The sequence below is a fragment of the Nyctibius grandis genome, chromosome 3 (genome assembly GCF_013368605.1).
Source record: "Nyctibius grandis isolate bNycGra1 chromosome 3, bNycGra1.pri, whole genome shotgun sequence".
Lineage (NCBI taxonomy): Eukaryota > Metazoa > Chordata > Aves > Nyctibiiformes > Nyctibiidae > Nyctibius > Nyctibius grandis.
This window is the reverse complement of record NC_090660.1, coordinates 65,631,340-65,644,528: the sequence shown is the minus strand read 5'-3', so window position 1 is coordinate 65,644,528 and position 13,189 is coordinate 65,631,340. Positions and strand designations below refer to the sequence as shown.

At 38.6% G+C, this 13,189-nt stretch overlaps 1 protein-coding gene across 1 annotated transcript in view; it reads right to left on the bottom strand.

Annotated features, from left to right (window-relative positions):
• The window catches only part of SPIDR (scaffold protein involved in DNA repair), a 207,522-nt gene that overhangs the window by 1,827 nt on the left and 192,506 nt on the right, over nt 1–13,189 (bottom strand). The window contains exons 15-19 of the mRNA XM_068396733.1: nt 9,650–9,848; nt 8,389–8,541; nt 3,458–3,551; nt 1,853–1,967; nt 1,292–1,345 (exon numbers count right to left, since the gene is read on the bottom strand). Of these exons, the coding sequence (XP_068252834.1) occupies nt 1,292–1,345; nt 1,853–1,967; nt 3,458–3,551; nt 8,389–8,541; nt 9,650–9,848 (615 nt within the window). The remainder of the gene's footprint in view (nt 1–1,291; nt 1,346–1,852; nt 1,968–3,457; nt 3,552–8,388; nt 8,542–9,649; nt 9,849–13,189) is intronic.

Genomic DNA, 13,189 nt, shown 5'->3' with positions numbered 1-13,189 from the left:
TAAGCAAGACTTAACTGCTATCAAAAGAGCAACCGTATTTTGGAAATTTTTTGTACCTATTTGCTTAAATGAAATATACACCCTACAGCATAAGAAAAATAATTTCAAATTTCAGAGAAATGTTCCACTTCAAAAATTATCCATAAACCCCATTAAAACCATGGAGCACGTAATAGCAAAATGCTAGAAAACTGCCTAAGAGAGGGAAAGCAAAATGACCCCAAGACGTGTCACCTCACTGAAGATACTTAACTGGGATGATTAAACAAGACAACAAGCTGACCTTTGCTCCCTTCCACGTGCAATGGAGAGGGGGGGGATCTTGGGATCCTAATTGGACTTAATCACCCTCTGAAGGCACCGCTCCTTCGCTGCTGACCATCCGGCAGCCAATGCCAGCCAGGCACCTACCCGGGTGCCTCCCTCACCTGCGATAAATCTGGGTCACGGTGCCAAATGTTAGGGTTCTTCTGATACCTCAGATTAAAGGAATAACTACTTCACGATTACCTAAACTGTACTTTAGCCCATGGATCCCCGTGGCTTACGCGTGTTTCATTCATACAATTATAAAGTATTATCTTGCACGCGTTTTGCAAATGTCCCTACTATTACCGCCTGCCAGTTAATTTCATGGTTGTGCTATCAGAAAGTAGCTGTCGTTTATAGGGTTTAGAAGACCATTCCAAAAAGGTGGGATGCTTGGTCTGTATCATCTTTGCTGTCTTTGGATCCTCAGCCAGAAAATGGCATAAAGCCCAGCCCTGCTTGTCGCAGCTCTGAATGCCCGGACACACAGTGCTATTTGCAGATAGCTCTGCAGATCCACAGCTGAGCTACGGCCGTCTGCACATCCCATCTGCGGCATCCCTCTTCTACAAAGGAGGGTGGCAGCCTGATGACAGTCATGCAATAGCAGGGCATCAGCAGGTGGAAGGTGGGATTGCCAAAGGGTCCAGCCACTCAAATCCCAGGCTGGACACGAGAAACAAATTCATTATTTCTAGTGAAATCTCCTACCACTCCTAGCGCAGTCCTGAAATGAAGCTGCCTGGAAAGGCAGAATCTCCATCCCTGGAGGTTTTCAAGACCCTGTTAGCCGAAGTCCCAGCTGACCTGCCTGTGCATTGGCAATAGCCCACTGTGAGTGGTAGGTCAGACAATGACCTCCAGGAGTCCCTTCCATTTCTGTGATTCGAGTATCTTCCCACCTGATTCACATCTCCTGTACTCTGCCTCTACAGTAAGTTATGTAGTTTAACTTTCTTTTGTCAACATTTATTATACCTACCCCATCCTCATTGGTGGAGGACGTCAGAAGAGAAGAGATTGTCCTTTGTAACAGCTGGAACAGAAAATTAACAGGTTTTGTTCATGACAAAAATCTTATGTATGCAAAGATGTTCTGTTCGCAGGCTGAAACAGTCACATTGAACAAAGATTTATCATTTTAATACAGAATAGTTTTGTTTCTCTGGCCAAGAAAGCAGAGGAGAGGTGACATGGAAGATGTTCAGAATGGGAGTCTAAAAATAACATGTTCCTTTTAGGCTTTGGAGACTGAGGTTTCCCAAGGCCCAACCCAACAAAGCCCTTCAGCTGGACCATAAAACAGTTTGCAGACCTCAGGGTGAACTCAATGACTGTATTATTTGAGTAAGATCTGGGAACTGGGTTCTTAGTCCAGTGAAACACAAGTTTAATATCAGATTAAATTATGGGATACTCTGACATATTTTAATTTTTCTTCTGACAGAGCTGTTTATAAAAGTGTGGCTTAGAGTACCTATGTGTCTACATATCTAGCCTCACTATACTCAACACACCGAAGCTCATTTCGTGCCATACCTACCTTTACTTTTACTGTACTTTGAGATCGGGATGGACAACTCAAGAAGACTTCCAGCTGCATTTTCAAAACCGGTGAAATGACAACTTCAGAGCACTGGTTGCAATACAGCGATCCTCTGAAATGTGTATATAATGATGGAAAAAAATAGAGAAATGGAAAAACCATCAGTCGTAAAACAAAACACACAAAAAACCAGCTAGCTTATTCTCTATAATACTTTGCTGGTAGACTTTTAGTAGGAAAGCCTTGCTAGAGATTCAGGTGATAATAGCAAATAGAGCTCTTCTGTTGGTAGAGCTAAGTAACTTTTTTGGAGGACGTATACTCTTCTGGCAAAAGGATCTTCCTTTTATAAGTTTTGGCAACATGGGGGGAGGTTGCTATTTATAGTCACCCCACTTAAACAAATATTAATCTCATAACCTTCTAAAAGTTATGACAAAAGAAAATTTGTAGTATAGAATTGGCCCAAGTGACTTATTGATTTAGGCCCTCGTTCAGCAAACATTCAACACTTTCAGCACACACTTAAGTCACACGCATAAAATTAAGCTCAGCTATAAGTGCTTGTTGGAATAACGTCTTAAACAAATATTGATGCTACATTGTTCTCCAAATGAAGCAAAAGTGCCCTTCACAGCAGAGATTTTTTTTTTAATTGAACTACACTACTATGTGAACCTACACACATCCGTATTTTTTGCATGATCGTACAACATAGGACAACTTTTTTTTTTCAGCCTTTTTCCCCTGGAGGCTATACATAACAAAGCATAAGTGGTAAAGCTTCTCACATTTAGGAAAATGTTATCTATTTCAATGGGATCAAACCCACTCAATTCTCCTTATGCTTTTTGTAAGCTTTTCCAGTAGAAAGAACTCCCCTTTCCTTCTTTTTACACTCTGACTACTCCCTTATCGTGTTTTTATCCCATCAGGTATCTCAGACTCTGCAGGAGGAAACTGGCTAAGCAGCTGAAGGGAAGGCTTTCCAAAACCATGCCAGTGTGACACAGGTTTAGCATTTCAGGTGGTAACAGGTCCTGTAGGATCAGTCTTCACATTTGGGACAGTCGTACTCCCAGAATTATTCAACATCCTTTTTAGAAAGATTATAAATCTAATAGGTCTGAAATGGCAGAGTAGGCAACTCTTTCACACTTACATAAATTACAGCAAAGATTCCAGTTCAGTATAAAAATGAGGTGAATTGGGGGTATACAGGGTAACAAGGTAGGGCAGATAAACACAAGAAGCTACTTTTAAAGGAGCTTAAAATCAGACCTGTGATTTATGTGGATGCTTATTAAAACTAATACTATAATGCAGTGGGCTATCAAATCTTTATAAGCAACACTTTAAGATTAGTTGGGAAAAAATGTGATAATTGCAAATTCAAGCCATTTCATATCTACTTGTGTCTTTCTTAATAAATTAATCTAACCTTGCAGGTTTTATCAGTTGATCAGCAATAAAAACACTACGTCTTAGTTCTAGGAAGGAACAAAGTGCAGCCTGTGCCTGCAGGAATCATTGCATCATCTATTGCTGTTATGGCTACATCTGCAAAACACCTGGAGTGCTCCAGAGCATGCTGACTCTCACCTGTCCTGGGGACACAGTTCCAACTTTCCATTGCCACATCTGTCACATGTAGGCCAGGAGAAAGCAGTGCTCTCATTAACTCCAACCACAGTACCTGCAGAAGATGAAATTCTTACAAAATACTAATGGTAAGCTAGCAAACACAGTCACTCCTGGTTTTGCAGCAGGTTTGATCCTTTCTGACTCTCAGCTTAAGAATAAGGCTTGTCGGAGCAAGCATCAGCTCTTCCAGCAGTCTCACTCCCTTTCTCCTTCATCCCTCCAACAAGGGATGACAGTTAGGCAGAGTATGTTACATTCTAAAAATACCAGAAGGTAGATAATTGATAATTAACTTTCTAAACAGGTTCAGTTCTTTTGGTTTGGGTTTTATCGTTTTTCTGATTTGTGTTTGTTTGTTTTCTTTCTGGTTCTCTGATGTTTCCTTGGCAATAAATAGCTATAAAAATCATATGGTCAGATAGCAGATATCAGTATTTAGGAAACACAAAGCAATGAGAAGACCCAATCCCTTTCAGAAACAATGATGCCAGTTAAGTTCCATTAACAATGAAGTTATTCTTCATTTATACTGATTTAAGAGAGATATGGCCCACAGATTTAAGTGTGGGCCTAAGAAGGGAATGCCAAAGATACTTTGGACTAATATAAAGGGCCTTGCTAGTTTTGGCAAGAAAAAATATGTTCAGAGTTTTATGAGAAACCAATAAAGAGTGTATTATGTTTTATGGTAATGATATGCTGAAATTATGAGCATTATTTATGGAGAAAATACTTCTAAGTATTTTGAAGAGTACAAAGTGGGTCACCTGTAAGAATGAAGTTACACTAAAATAAACCCTCACTGGTATAACAGAAGCATGGACTAAAAATTACAGCTCCTACTGAGCAAGAATCTCACAGTTTTATACCACATTCAATGAAAGAAACTCTTGGAGACCAGGGAGCATTTACACTGTCTGGTCTATAAGACAGGGCATTAATCCCTTGCTTTCTTGTTCTCCTGGGACAAGGACTGACAGGAAGGAGGGAGGTACACATAAAAACCAAACCTGTAATTTTATTTGGGAATTCAAAGGACAGCAAGTCTGAAGATCAGGAAAGCTCCTCAAATAGAACATTTATGACCCAATTTCTACGCATATAATGAAACAACATGGATTTCACTGACAGAATAAGCAATTCTGTGCATCTAAACCCTTGGAATGTTACAGGAATAATTCTGATTCTTCAGTTTTTGTGATAACCTGGGAGTTTCCATCAGCACTCGCTACTACAAGGTAGGATGCTTTCTGCCACACCATGGGCATGTTTCCCTTGTTCATGGAAAAGAAAAGCTACCAATTAGTTTTCTCAATATGTTTCCTTTTTCATTAGAAAACATTTTTAAAAAAACAAAACCCCCTTTTCTGACAGACCTGTTTCTCTCTAAGCCTTTTAACTTTCCCCTACTTGTGTGCCATATTGCAACTGCAGGATGCCAGTGCACAAGTAATACAAGTACACGTGAAGAAAATGAATCAAGATCATACTGATGAGATTCTGTCTAGCGGAGAGGTTTACTTTGATGACAACATAAGAGTTCCCTCAAGAAAACCACAGAGATCACTAAAGTCAGAACAGATGCAACTGAAGGCAGCAACAGATCTAATAACGTAGTGACAGTCTTGTGCATCCTGCACGCAAAGCGATTTCTCAAGTTTAAGCTGCTGAACTGCTGCACATCTTTGTCAAGACTCTCAGTTTTGCTTGACATTCACAAACCTTTTGGGTATTTTCCTGAGATCCTTCTTTGAAATGGAAATGCACATAGCCAAAATTCAATTTTCACATCTCATCTATTTTTATGGGTTGTGGCTGACACCATTAAGAACGCACTGATAACAGGACAACACCTGGAAAAACAGGTCTCTGGTGAGGAATGCAAAGAAGTGATGAGGATTAAAAGTAACGCTCTGGTTGAAATGTTAAAAAAAATGAATGTATATATTTTCTTTTCCAGTCAGTTACCCTGATTAATTGATAGGAAGGGGAAAAGTTCAATCAAAAAGAGAAGCCTAGGTAAGCTGATTCACCTCATTTTGTTCACACTGTTAAGAGGGAAACTGAAAAAAACCTCACCCCTGAGTAAGGCTTAAATATGAAAATATGCAATGTCAAAATTCAGTCACTGGTGGTGAGTCACATACTGGGCAAATATCATTAATCAAGTAATATTCCCACAAAACGTATGTGGTATGGACTAACTAGAATTTGCTCATAAGCATGGTTAAGAGGAAAAACAGTTCTGTGCAGTACGAACTCCCAACATTTAAGTCATCCTGACTGCTACTATACAGCAAAAAGAGGTTAGAAATTACTTTGCAATGCACAGTGATAAGAAAATATATCTATGAACTCTGAGCTCACAGGTGAGAACCACAGACTGATCTTTAGAAGAAGAATAAACTTTCCAGTAGAAAGCAGCCACAGGTTTTTACTCCTCTGCTGAAGAGCAACACACTCCATCCCAGAGCTGATACGACTGGACCTCCCGAAACAAGGATTTCTGACAAACTCAGTGGATCTGCTTGGACTGCAACGTCATCCTTTTTGATGGGGAAGGAACCTCTAAAGTTCATTCAGTCCAAACTTCTGCTCAAAGCTGGGTCAGCTACAGAGTTGTACTGGGTTGTTCAGGGCCCAGCTTTGAGCAGGGGTTTGCACTGGAGGAACTTCAGTGATTCCTTCCAACCTAATTTATCCTTTTCATACACCTTCCAAAAAATGACCGATCTTCCTAAAATCCGTCAGGCAGCATGGCCTGTGCCCCTCCCCAGCCCCGGCACTCCTGGAGGCTCTGACACTGTGACCAATCACTGTATCTGTGGATGGGGACTTGAATGACCACCGGCATTCTTCACTTGTTAAAAAGAAGTTTTTCTAGGGAAGGTAGAGCCTGCCGAATCCCTGAGAGCCAGGGGGAGCAGCCATGGCTGCAAAGGAGCAGGAAGGAGCACTACTTCAAGCAGGGGCAGAGTAAAGCCTTTGCAGCCTCTTTAAGTGTTATGTGAGAGGAGGCCCATGTACAGCATCCGTGGGTGACCAAAAGTACAGGAAGTGAAAGGAGGGCACAAAGAAAAAGAATGAATGAGGTAATACTGCTTCTCATTGAAAGCCAGACTAACAACTCTCTGAGTTAAGAGACAGAGACAGTGAGTTTTAGAGATAAATTTTCCTTCCTGGGTTACTCCATCAAATATATATGCTCCCACCAACAAAGCAGGGTTAATGCTTATTAGTTTCACTTCTTCAGTAGAAAGATGTAGGCAATAACTAACTGAATTCCAAAACACTGGATATATATCTTAAATGCTATTAAAAAATTTTAGTTACACGTAAGAGTGAGAGTTGTCATCTATATATAGCATTAGCATAGGTATAAAAATGACACTTTATATTCTACATTGGTGCAAATGTGTGGGAACATACTCATAACAGCTACTCTGGACAAATTTCAGATGAAGCAAGACAAGGCTGTAGGATTAATTTCTCCTTTTGTCCTTCTTCCATCTGTAATACAGAACGGGGAAAGCGTGACACCTCCAATGCATGTAAAGCAAGTAGTTGTTCACACAACAGATCACAAAGATGCATTTTCTTTGCTCAAATGGAAAAAGAAAGGACAGAGAAATGTTTGCTTTATCCTACTATGATGTACACTGTGACTGGGACAAAAGAAGACAGGCACTTCTCATGCTTAGTTATAAATTAAGACTGGAGAAGTGATAATTCTTAGCATAACTACTGGAGAGGTTAAAAAAAAAAGCCAAAAAGTACTTCACACCCAGTGACAGAAATATCTTTCAAGTAACTGACAATATCGAGGTGAGATGTTCATAACCAAGGCTTTGAGTGAAGCGCCTCTAGTTGTGCTTGGTTTTCATGATGCAGTGTTAGAGTTCAAGATTTGTCACGGCAAGGTGCTCATTTATTAATCACAGAGGAGGCATTGCTAACTTGTGGCTCTACCATAAGAGAAGGTATGTTCAGTATGCTTTGCGTGGTTTCAAACTGTCTTTTCAGTGCATCACATTATAGCTGGAAGGATTCATTTGTTAACTATCATTTGCTATTATTTTAAAGCTTATTTCAAATGCTGCAGTGAATACTTGAAGGTGTAAATGTAAGACAGTATCCAGAATTTTCTACAAGGGCTACTGGAATCATAAGAGTTAAATTAAGAAAGGAAATTGTCTTTAGAAGCCAAGAGTTATTGGGCTTTTAAGGACTTTTCCCTATAGGCACTCTACAACCGGGAGGTTTAAGAAGCTGACTGGACAAAGCATTAGAAAATACACAGAAGGAAATGTTTCTGCATGATTAGGAAACGTTAGAAAACACATCGTAAGAAATGTTTCTGCATGATTAGTGTTAGGACTGAAATATTAGACAAAGCAATGATCCAAAGTGGCTGGTGAGCAAATATTGGCCAAGTTATGCTAGATGACTATGGTGAAATATTAAATTGCCCCACTGCAGCAAAGCTCCAGGGAAATCAGACACTAACCCCTACCATTCAGGATCTGGCTAACATATCTTATCCATCTGACTAAAAAATATTGGTATACCTTACTGTTGCCAATATCAACAAGGCTGGTGTGAACAGAAGGCTCCTGAAAGAAGACGGTAAAGTAAGAAATATTATAAAACAGATTGTGCACCAAACATTTATTCTCAGGTATAAGTGAGTGGGTGCAGAGCTTGGCCAGCAAAAGGCAAACAGAGCCCACAAAAAAGTATAAAAACTTAAATATCCTAATAACCCACAGCAAAACTGTGCTTTTTTTATCCCTCCATGCTGTTTGTGCAAGAAATCAATACGAAGACCTAAAAGATTAAAGTGAGCACAAATAATTAACTGCGTTCATTTCAGGAAAGGCCATACAAACCTCTTACAGCACAAATGGAGTTGGCCTGTGTTGTAGAATCCAGCTCATCGAGTCTGACAGGGCCAGTCAGCTCACTGAGGTCAGCACCGGCAGCCGAGCACAAAAGAGGCTTTTGTAGTAAGAGAACAGTACGTTCAACACAAATAATCCTACCTGCCAACAAAGACATTTCAACTCAGTACAGTAACAAGGAAAAAGGTGACCATGTTAATTGTCATGGCCAATAAAGACAATGATCTCTGCCAGCTACTAAACAGATGTATAGACTTCATCAAGTTTTCTCAATGACAAAATATTTTGCTTTCAGCGAGACATGCATCATGCTGTCGTTACACTCTGCGACTCCCAGGGACAAAAGATGTTTTAAAAATTTGAATATGGCAGAAGAGAATCCAATTCCACTCTGACTGCATTGCACCCTGCTCCCCGCAAACACAATGCTTTTGTCTCTTCCCTGGTAATAAGCTTGGGCACCCCTTCAAGTGGTCTTACTTTGTTTCAAAGATTACAAAGAGTAGGTGCATGCAATGCTTTAATCTCCAAAGCAGAGATTTTTGCCTCAAGACACACAGCCATTTACACAGGTTGGTGCTTCCAGTCCACTTACATTTTGGAAGTGGCTGAAGGTGTGAGATGTGAACTACGCATGCAGGCACCATACAGGACCATACCTGAACCTCAAAAAAAAGTGACTAAACATGAATGTAAAGTCAACTACCATCCTTACACGATGTGAATGGTGGCAAAGGCTCACAGCTAAGATGGTATAGGAGAGTTTGTAAAAGTTCTGTGTCTAGGGATACACAAGTCTCTAGATTCACCCTCTTACTCCTTTTAGATGTAGCAAAACAAATGAAACCACGTTTCTTAATAGAATAGACTATTTCAGTTGGAAGGGACCTACAACAATGATCTAGTCCAACTGCAAGTCTTTGATTCTTCTGTCAGCTAGCAAATTTAATTAACACTGGTGATTAGATTCAACAGCCATCAGGAAAGACTGACAGAAATACTGGTGGACATACAGCAAGATCACTGAATTTCTCCTTTACTTTGGAGATCAAGCCAAAAATGTAAAAAAGAAACCTTACAGGAAACCTCTAATTACAACCCCTTCCAAATTTCTTCCCAAACTTGCAATGTCTCATCTTCATCTGAGAATGAAAGTCTCTGTCTCTGTAGGTCATGTATTGCAGTGTCAGAGATTAGGATGCTGTATCAGTTTGATTCCAACTGCTTCAAAACCACACGTAAAGCTTACCATTTCCCCACAGCGCATCCCTGAAGAAGACGAGCTGTGAAGCAACACTGAGGGCTTCTGTGACTTCTGTACTGAGAACACACGATGCAGTGACTGACACAGCAACAACTTTTGGAGTGTTATGAACCACATTTTGCAACGTGGAGTCAGTCACAAACAACCAAATCTCTCTTTGATTTATAGGAACATTGTGTTTTGCCTATGATTTCCAAAAAAAAAAAAAAAAAGACTAAAATAACATCCTCATAAATAAACAATCCTTTATAAATAACTAATAAAACTGACAGAAATTATTACATTTAGAGCTCGTACAGGATAATGAATCAAAGCTTTATTGGAATTTTTCGTTATTCCTTACTACAGATACAAACATCTCTACCTTAAATTAACTTTCTGAGGTTGACCCACTGGAATCTTGGCTTTACCTCTACCAGCTATCACGATTTATTATAACTCACTTGGACTGTACTAGGGATTTGAAAATATATTTTATAAAAAAAATATTATGTTATATATACTAAATATTGTATGTTCATATTGTGTATATATATGATATATACATAAAGAAGTTAATTGGCTGGTTTTATGAACAAATACTTCTATAATTTTTGCCTTGAAAAAAAAAGAAAGGCTAATGCTACTACTACTATCATTCCTGTGTGAGCAAATTTCCCATGTACTGTTATTTGATTCCTAAGAGCACCAGTCCTTGGCTAACAGCTACTGTCCAGTCCTTGGTTAATAGCTACTGCAAGTTACAAAGCTGAAGTTTTTTCTTTCTTTTAAACAAACATCTCTAAATATTTGAATGCTGCACAGAAATAGGAAAGTAGGTAACTCATAAGTGAGAGAGAGAGGAATCCGCAATGACCATGTAAGTTTTCTGTCTAAGACAGACAGAAAAATACTATGGTATGACTAAACTAAGGTATATCACAACTACTGATGTCACAACCAAAATACCTACATTTCATCTCAGCCTTCATATCTAAAAATAATTATCACAAAATCAGTAGCGTTTTTTAAATTTTTCACACTGGGACGATGAACAAGACAGACTAGACAGACATTACATACACATCAGTGCTTATTCCAGGGTCTCTAACAAAATCAGATGGGTTCCAATTTCATGATTCGTGCTTTTCTTTTTTTTTCTAACACATCTTTTATATCATCTGTGTGTGTATGCAAATTTTCCCATGCTTTAGAAAAAATGGCTTTAATAACAAAGCATATTTCACATTTACCAGTCCAAGCAACTGGTAAGATTCTAATATATGAAAATATTTAATTAAATTACTTTCTTAATTTAAAAAGTTTTTGTTACTATTTTTAATTAGTCTGCTGATTAAAAATTCATACTTCAAACTTTTAAATGAAAATTAAATACTACAGTGATTGGAGACACACATATCACATAAGTATTTTATTCTCAAAGTTGCATGTCTCTAGCATAAGGTAATGCAATGAGAACCCCAACTTTTTGTCTTCAGCTGAATTCAAACCTTGAAACCGTTAACCACACTAAAATTAGCTTTTTGTTCATGCTAGCAGCTCTTAGAACGAATACAGTAGTTGTAAATAATGACTGGGAAAATTCATAACTCAGATATTACTGTTATGCCTTAATACAATATATGCTGCCCATTGCATTGACGTTGTTTCTTTGCCTAGTAACTATGTGCATTTGAGTACCTCCTCTGCATAGATAGCATTGGGATAGCTTCAAAGGAAGAATTTTAACAGCTGTCCCATGAGAATTACTAGCACATTAAAAGCTGGCTTTCAGAAGAATCATCCAAGAAGTAAATAATAATAACTGCAAAAATCACAAGTTAGTATAAAATCATCATCTTGCTATGTGTGACAATTTGTTCTGAACAGAGAGGACACAACAGACAAATAGCAGCAGGACTGAGTTATAAGGCAGGACAGCTCCTTAACCACAGATGGAATATATTTCCTCATATTCCTTCTGTACCACAGTACAGATTCTGAGTAATAATAAAAGCATATTTCCATTCCTCCTTCACACAAATGAAGTATCTCAGAATACTGTAGCTACACAGAATAAATACTATTTTTAAGGTATATTTGAATTAGCTCACATAGTAGATTTTCTAATAATAATAAATCTGCAAAATAAACCAAATTACAGTCCCTTCCTCACTTATTACAACTTGATGTTTTTGCATGTGAAGGATACGTCCTCTTGGCAAAGGCAACTGCAGTAAACAAGCTGCTGTTCGTGACCTTCTTCTGGGAGGATTAGGCAAACAATACACTAACAGCAGGTACCTTTACATTCCTAGAGCAGTTATCCAGAAGCGGTATCCAGCAGTTATCCAGAAGTTATGCAGAAGAAGAATATCTTCTATTGCTTTTCCAACATCACTTTAAAAAAAATTATGAGCACTCATGTTGTTCACTTACAAAAATTTAGTGCTTACAGTTCAGTAAGTGAATAGCCATTAAAAAAATAGCTAATAAATGTCCCAGTAGCAAGAAGAAATCATAGACCCTTTTTTTTCTGCTAGAGAACCTTCCACTCTTCAAAATCACATCTGTTCCTCCATGCTTCATCTTTTCTCTAATCTAGTGACGAAGTGCTTCTACACGAGAATACTGATGACCCACAGCATCTCAGATGTAGACATTCCTGAACACAAAAATGTTTGGCTAGGATACCACTAGTCTGTAACTTTATTTTATATTTTAATAGAACAGGTTCCTTGGAAATATAAATTTACGCGTGTATGTGTCCATCTTTCTGTTAGCACCCTGAAGATCCCACCAAGCTAGCCCTAATTTCACGTTTGCAAATGCTCTGTTAAGTTCTCACTTAGCATGGAGAAAACACAAGAGACACCCTCATCTTGGGAGTTAAAAGTACTCCCTGCGTAAAAATCAAATCATAACTCATTAGCTTTTGAAGCAGAAGGGCAAGACCTAAATTAAATTTATGTCCTACACTGGTGGGAAGCATCTCCAGCTATTTTGCTGGCCGTTCTGGAATTTCTTTGTCTTTGGTTCATATGCTTTGATTCACACTTTGTTTCTTGTGGAGCTGATGGACAATTGCAAATTTTTCTCCACCAGAATTGAGTGCTGGCTCTACTGAGGATCCAGTCGCCAGGAAAAAATAAATAAATCAGCACCAAAAAATTCCTTTAACTACTGAGGGAGTTAGCAACATTTTGAAAGAAAATTGTAGCGTCATTCAGAAGTGAATAAATAAAACATAATCATAAGCTTTCCAACATAGTATGGATGGCAGATGTATTTACCTAAGAGTTCCTCCTTTCTACTAACTGGACCATAAATGCCAAATTTGCCTGAGGGGCTTCTATTGAAGTCAACAAAAATAGTCCACACACTTGCATGCAAAGAGCAGAACTGTATTTTTATATAACCATCATCTGTAAAATTCTATCCCCAGACACACAACTGACTGGGAACTTTTCGCTATGTACCTAGGGATAGCATTTAGCTATAAACCGAGTCTCAACGAACTTCCTGCAAGCTCCCTTTATTCAGCAA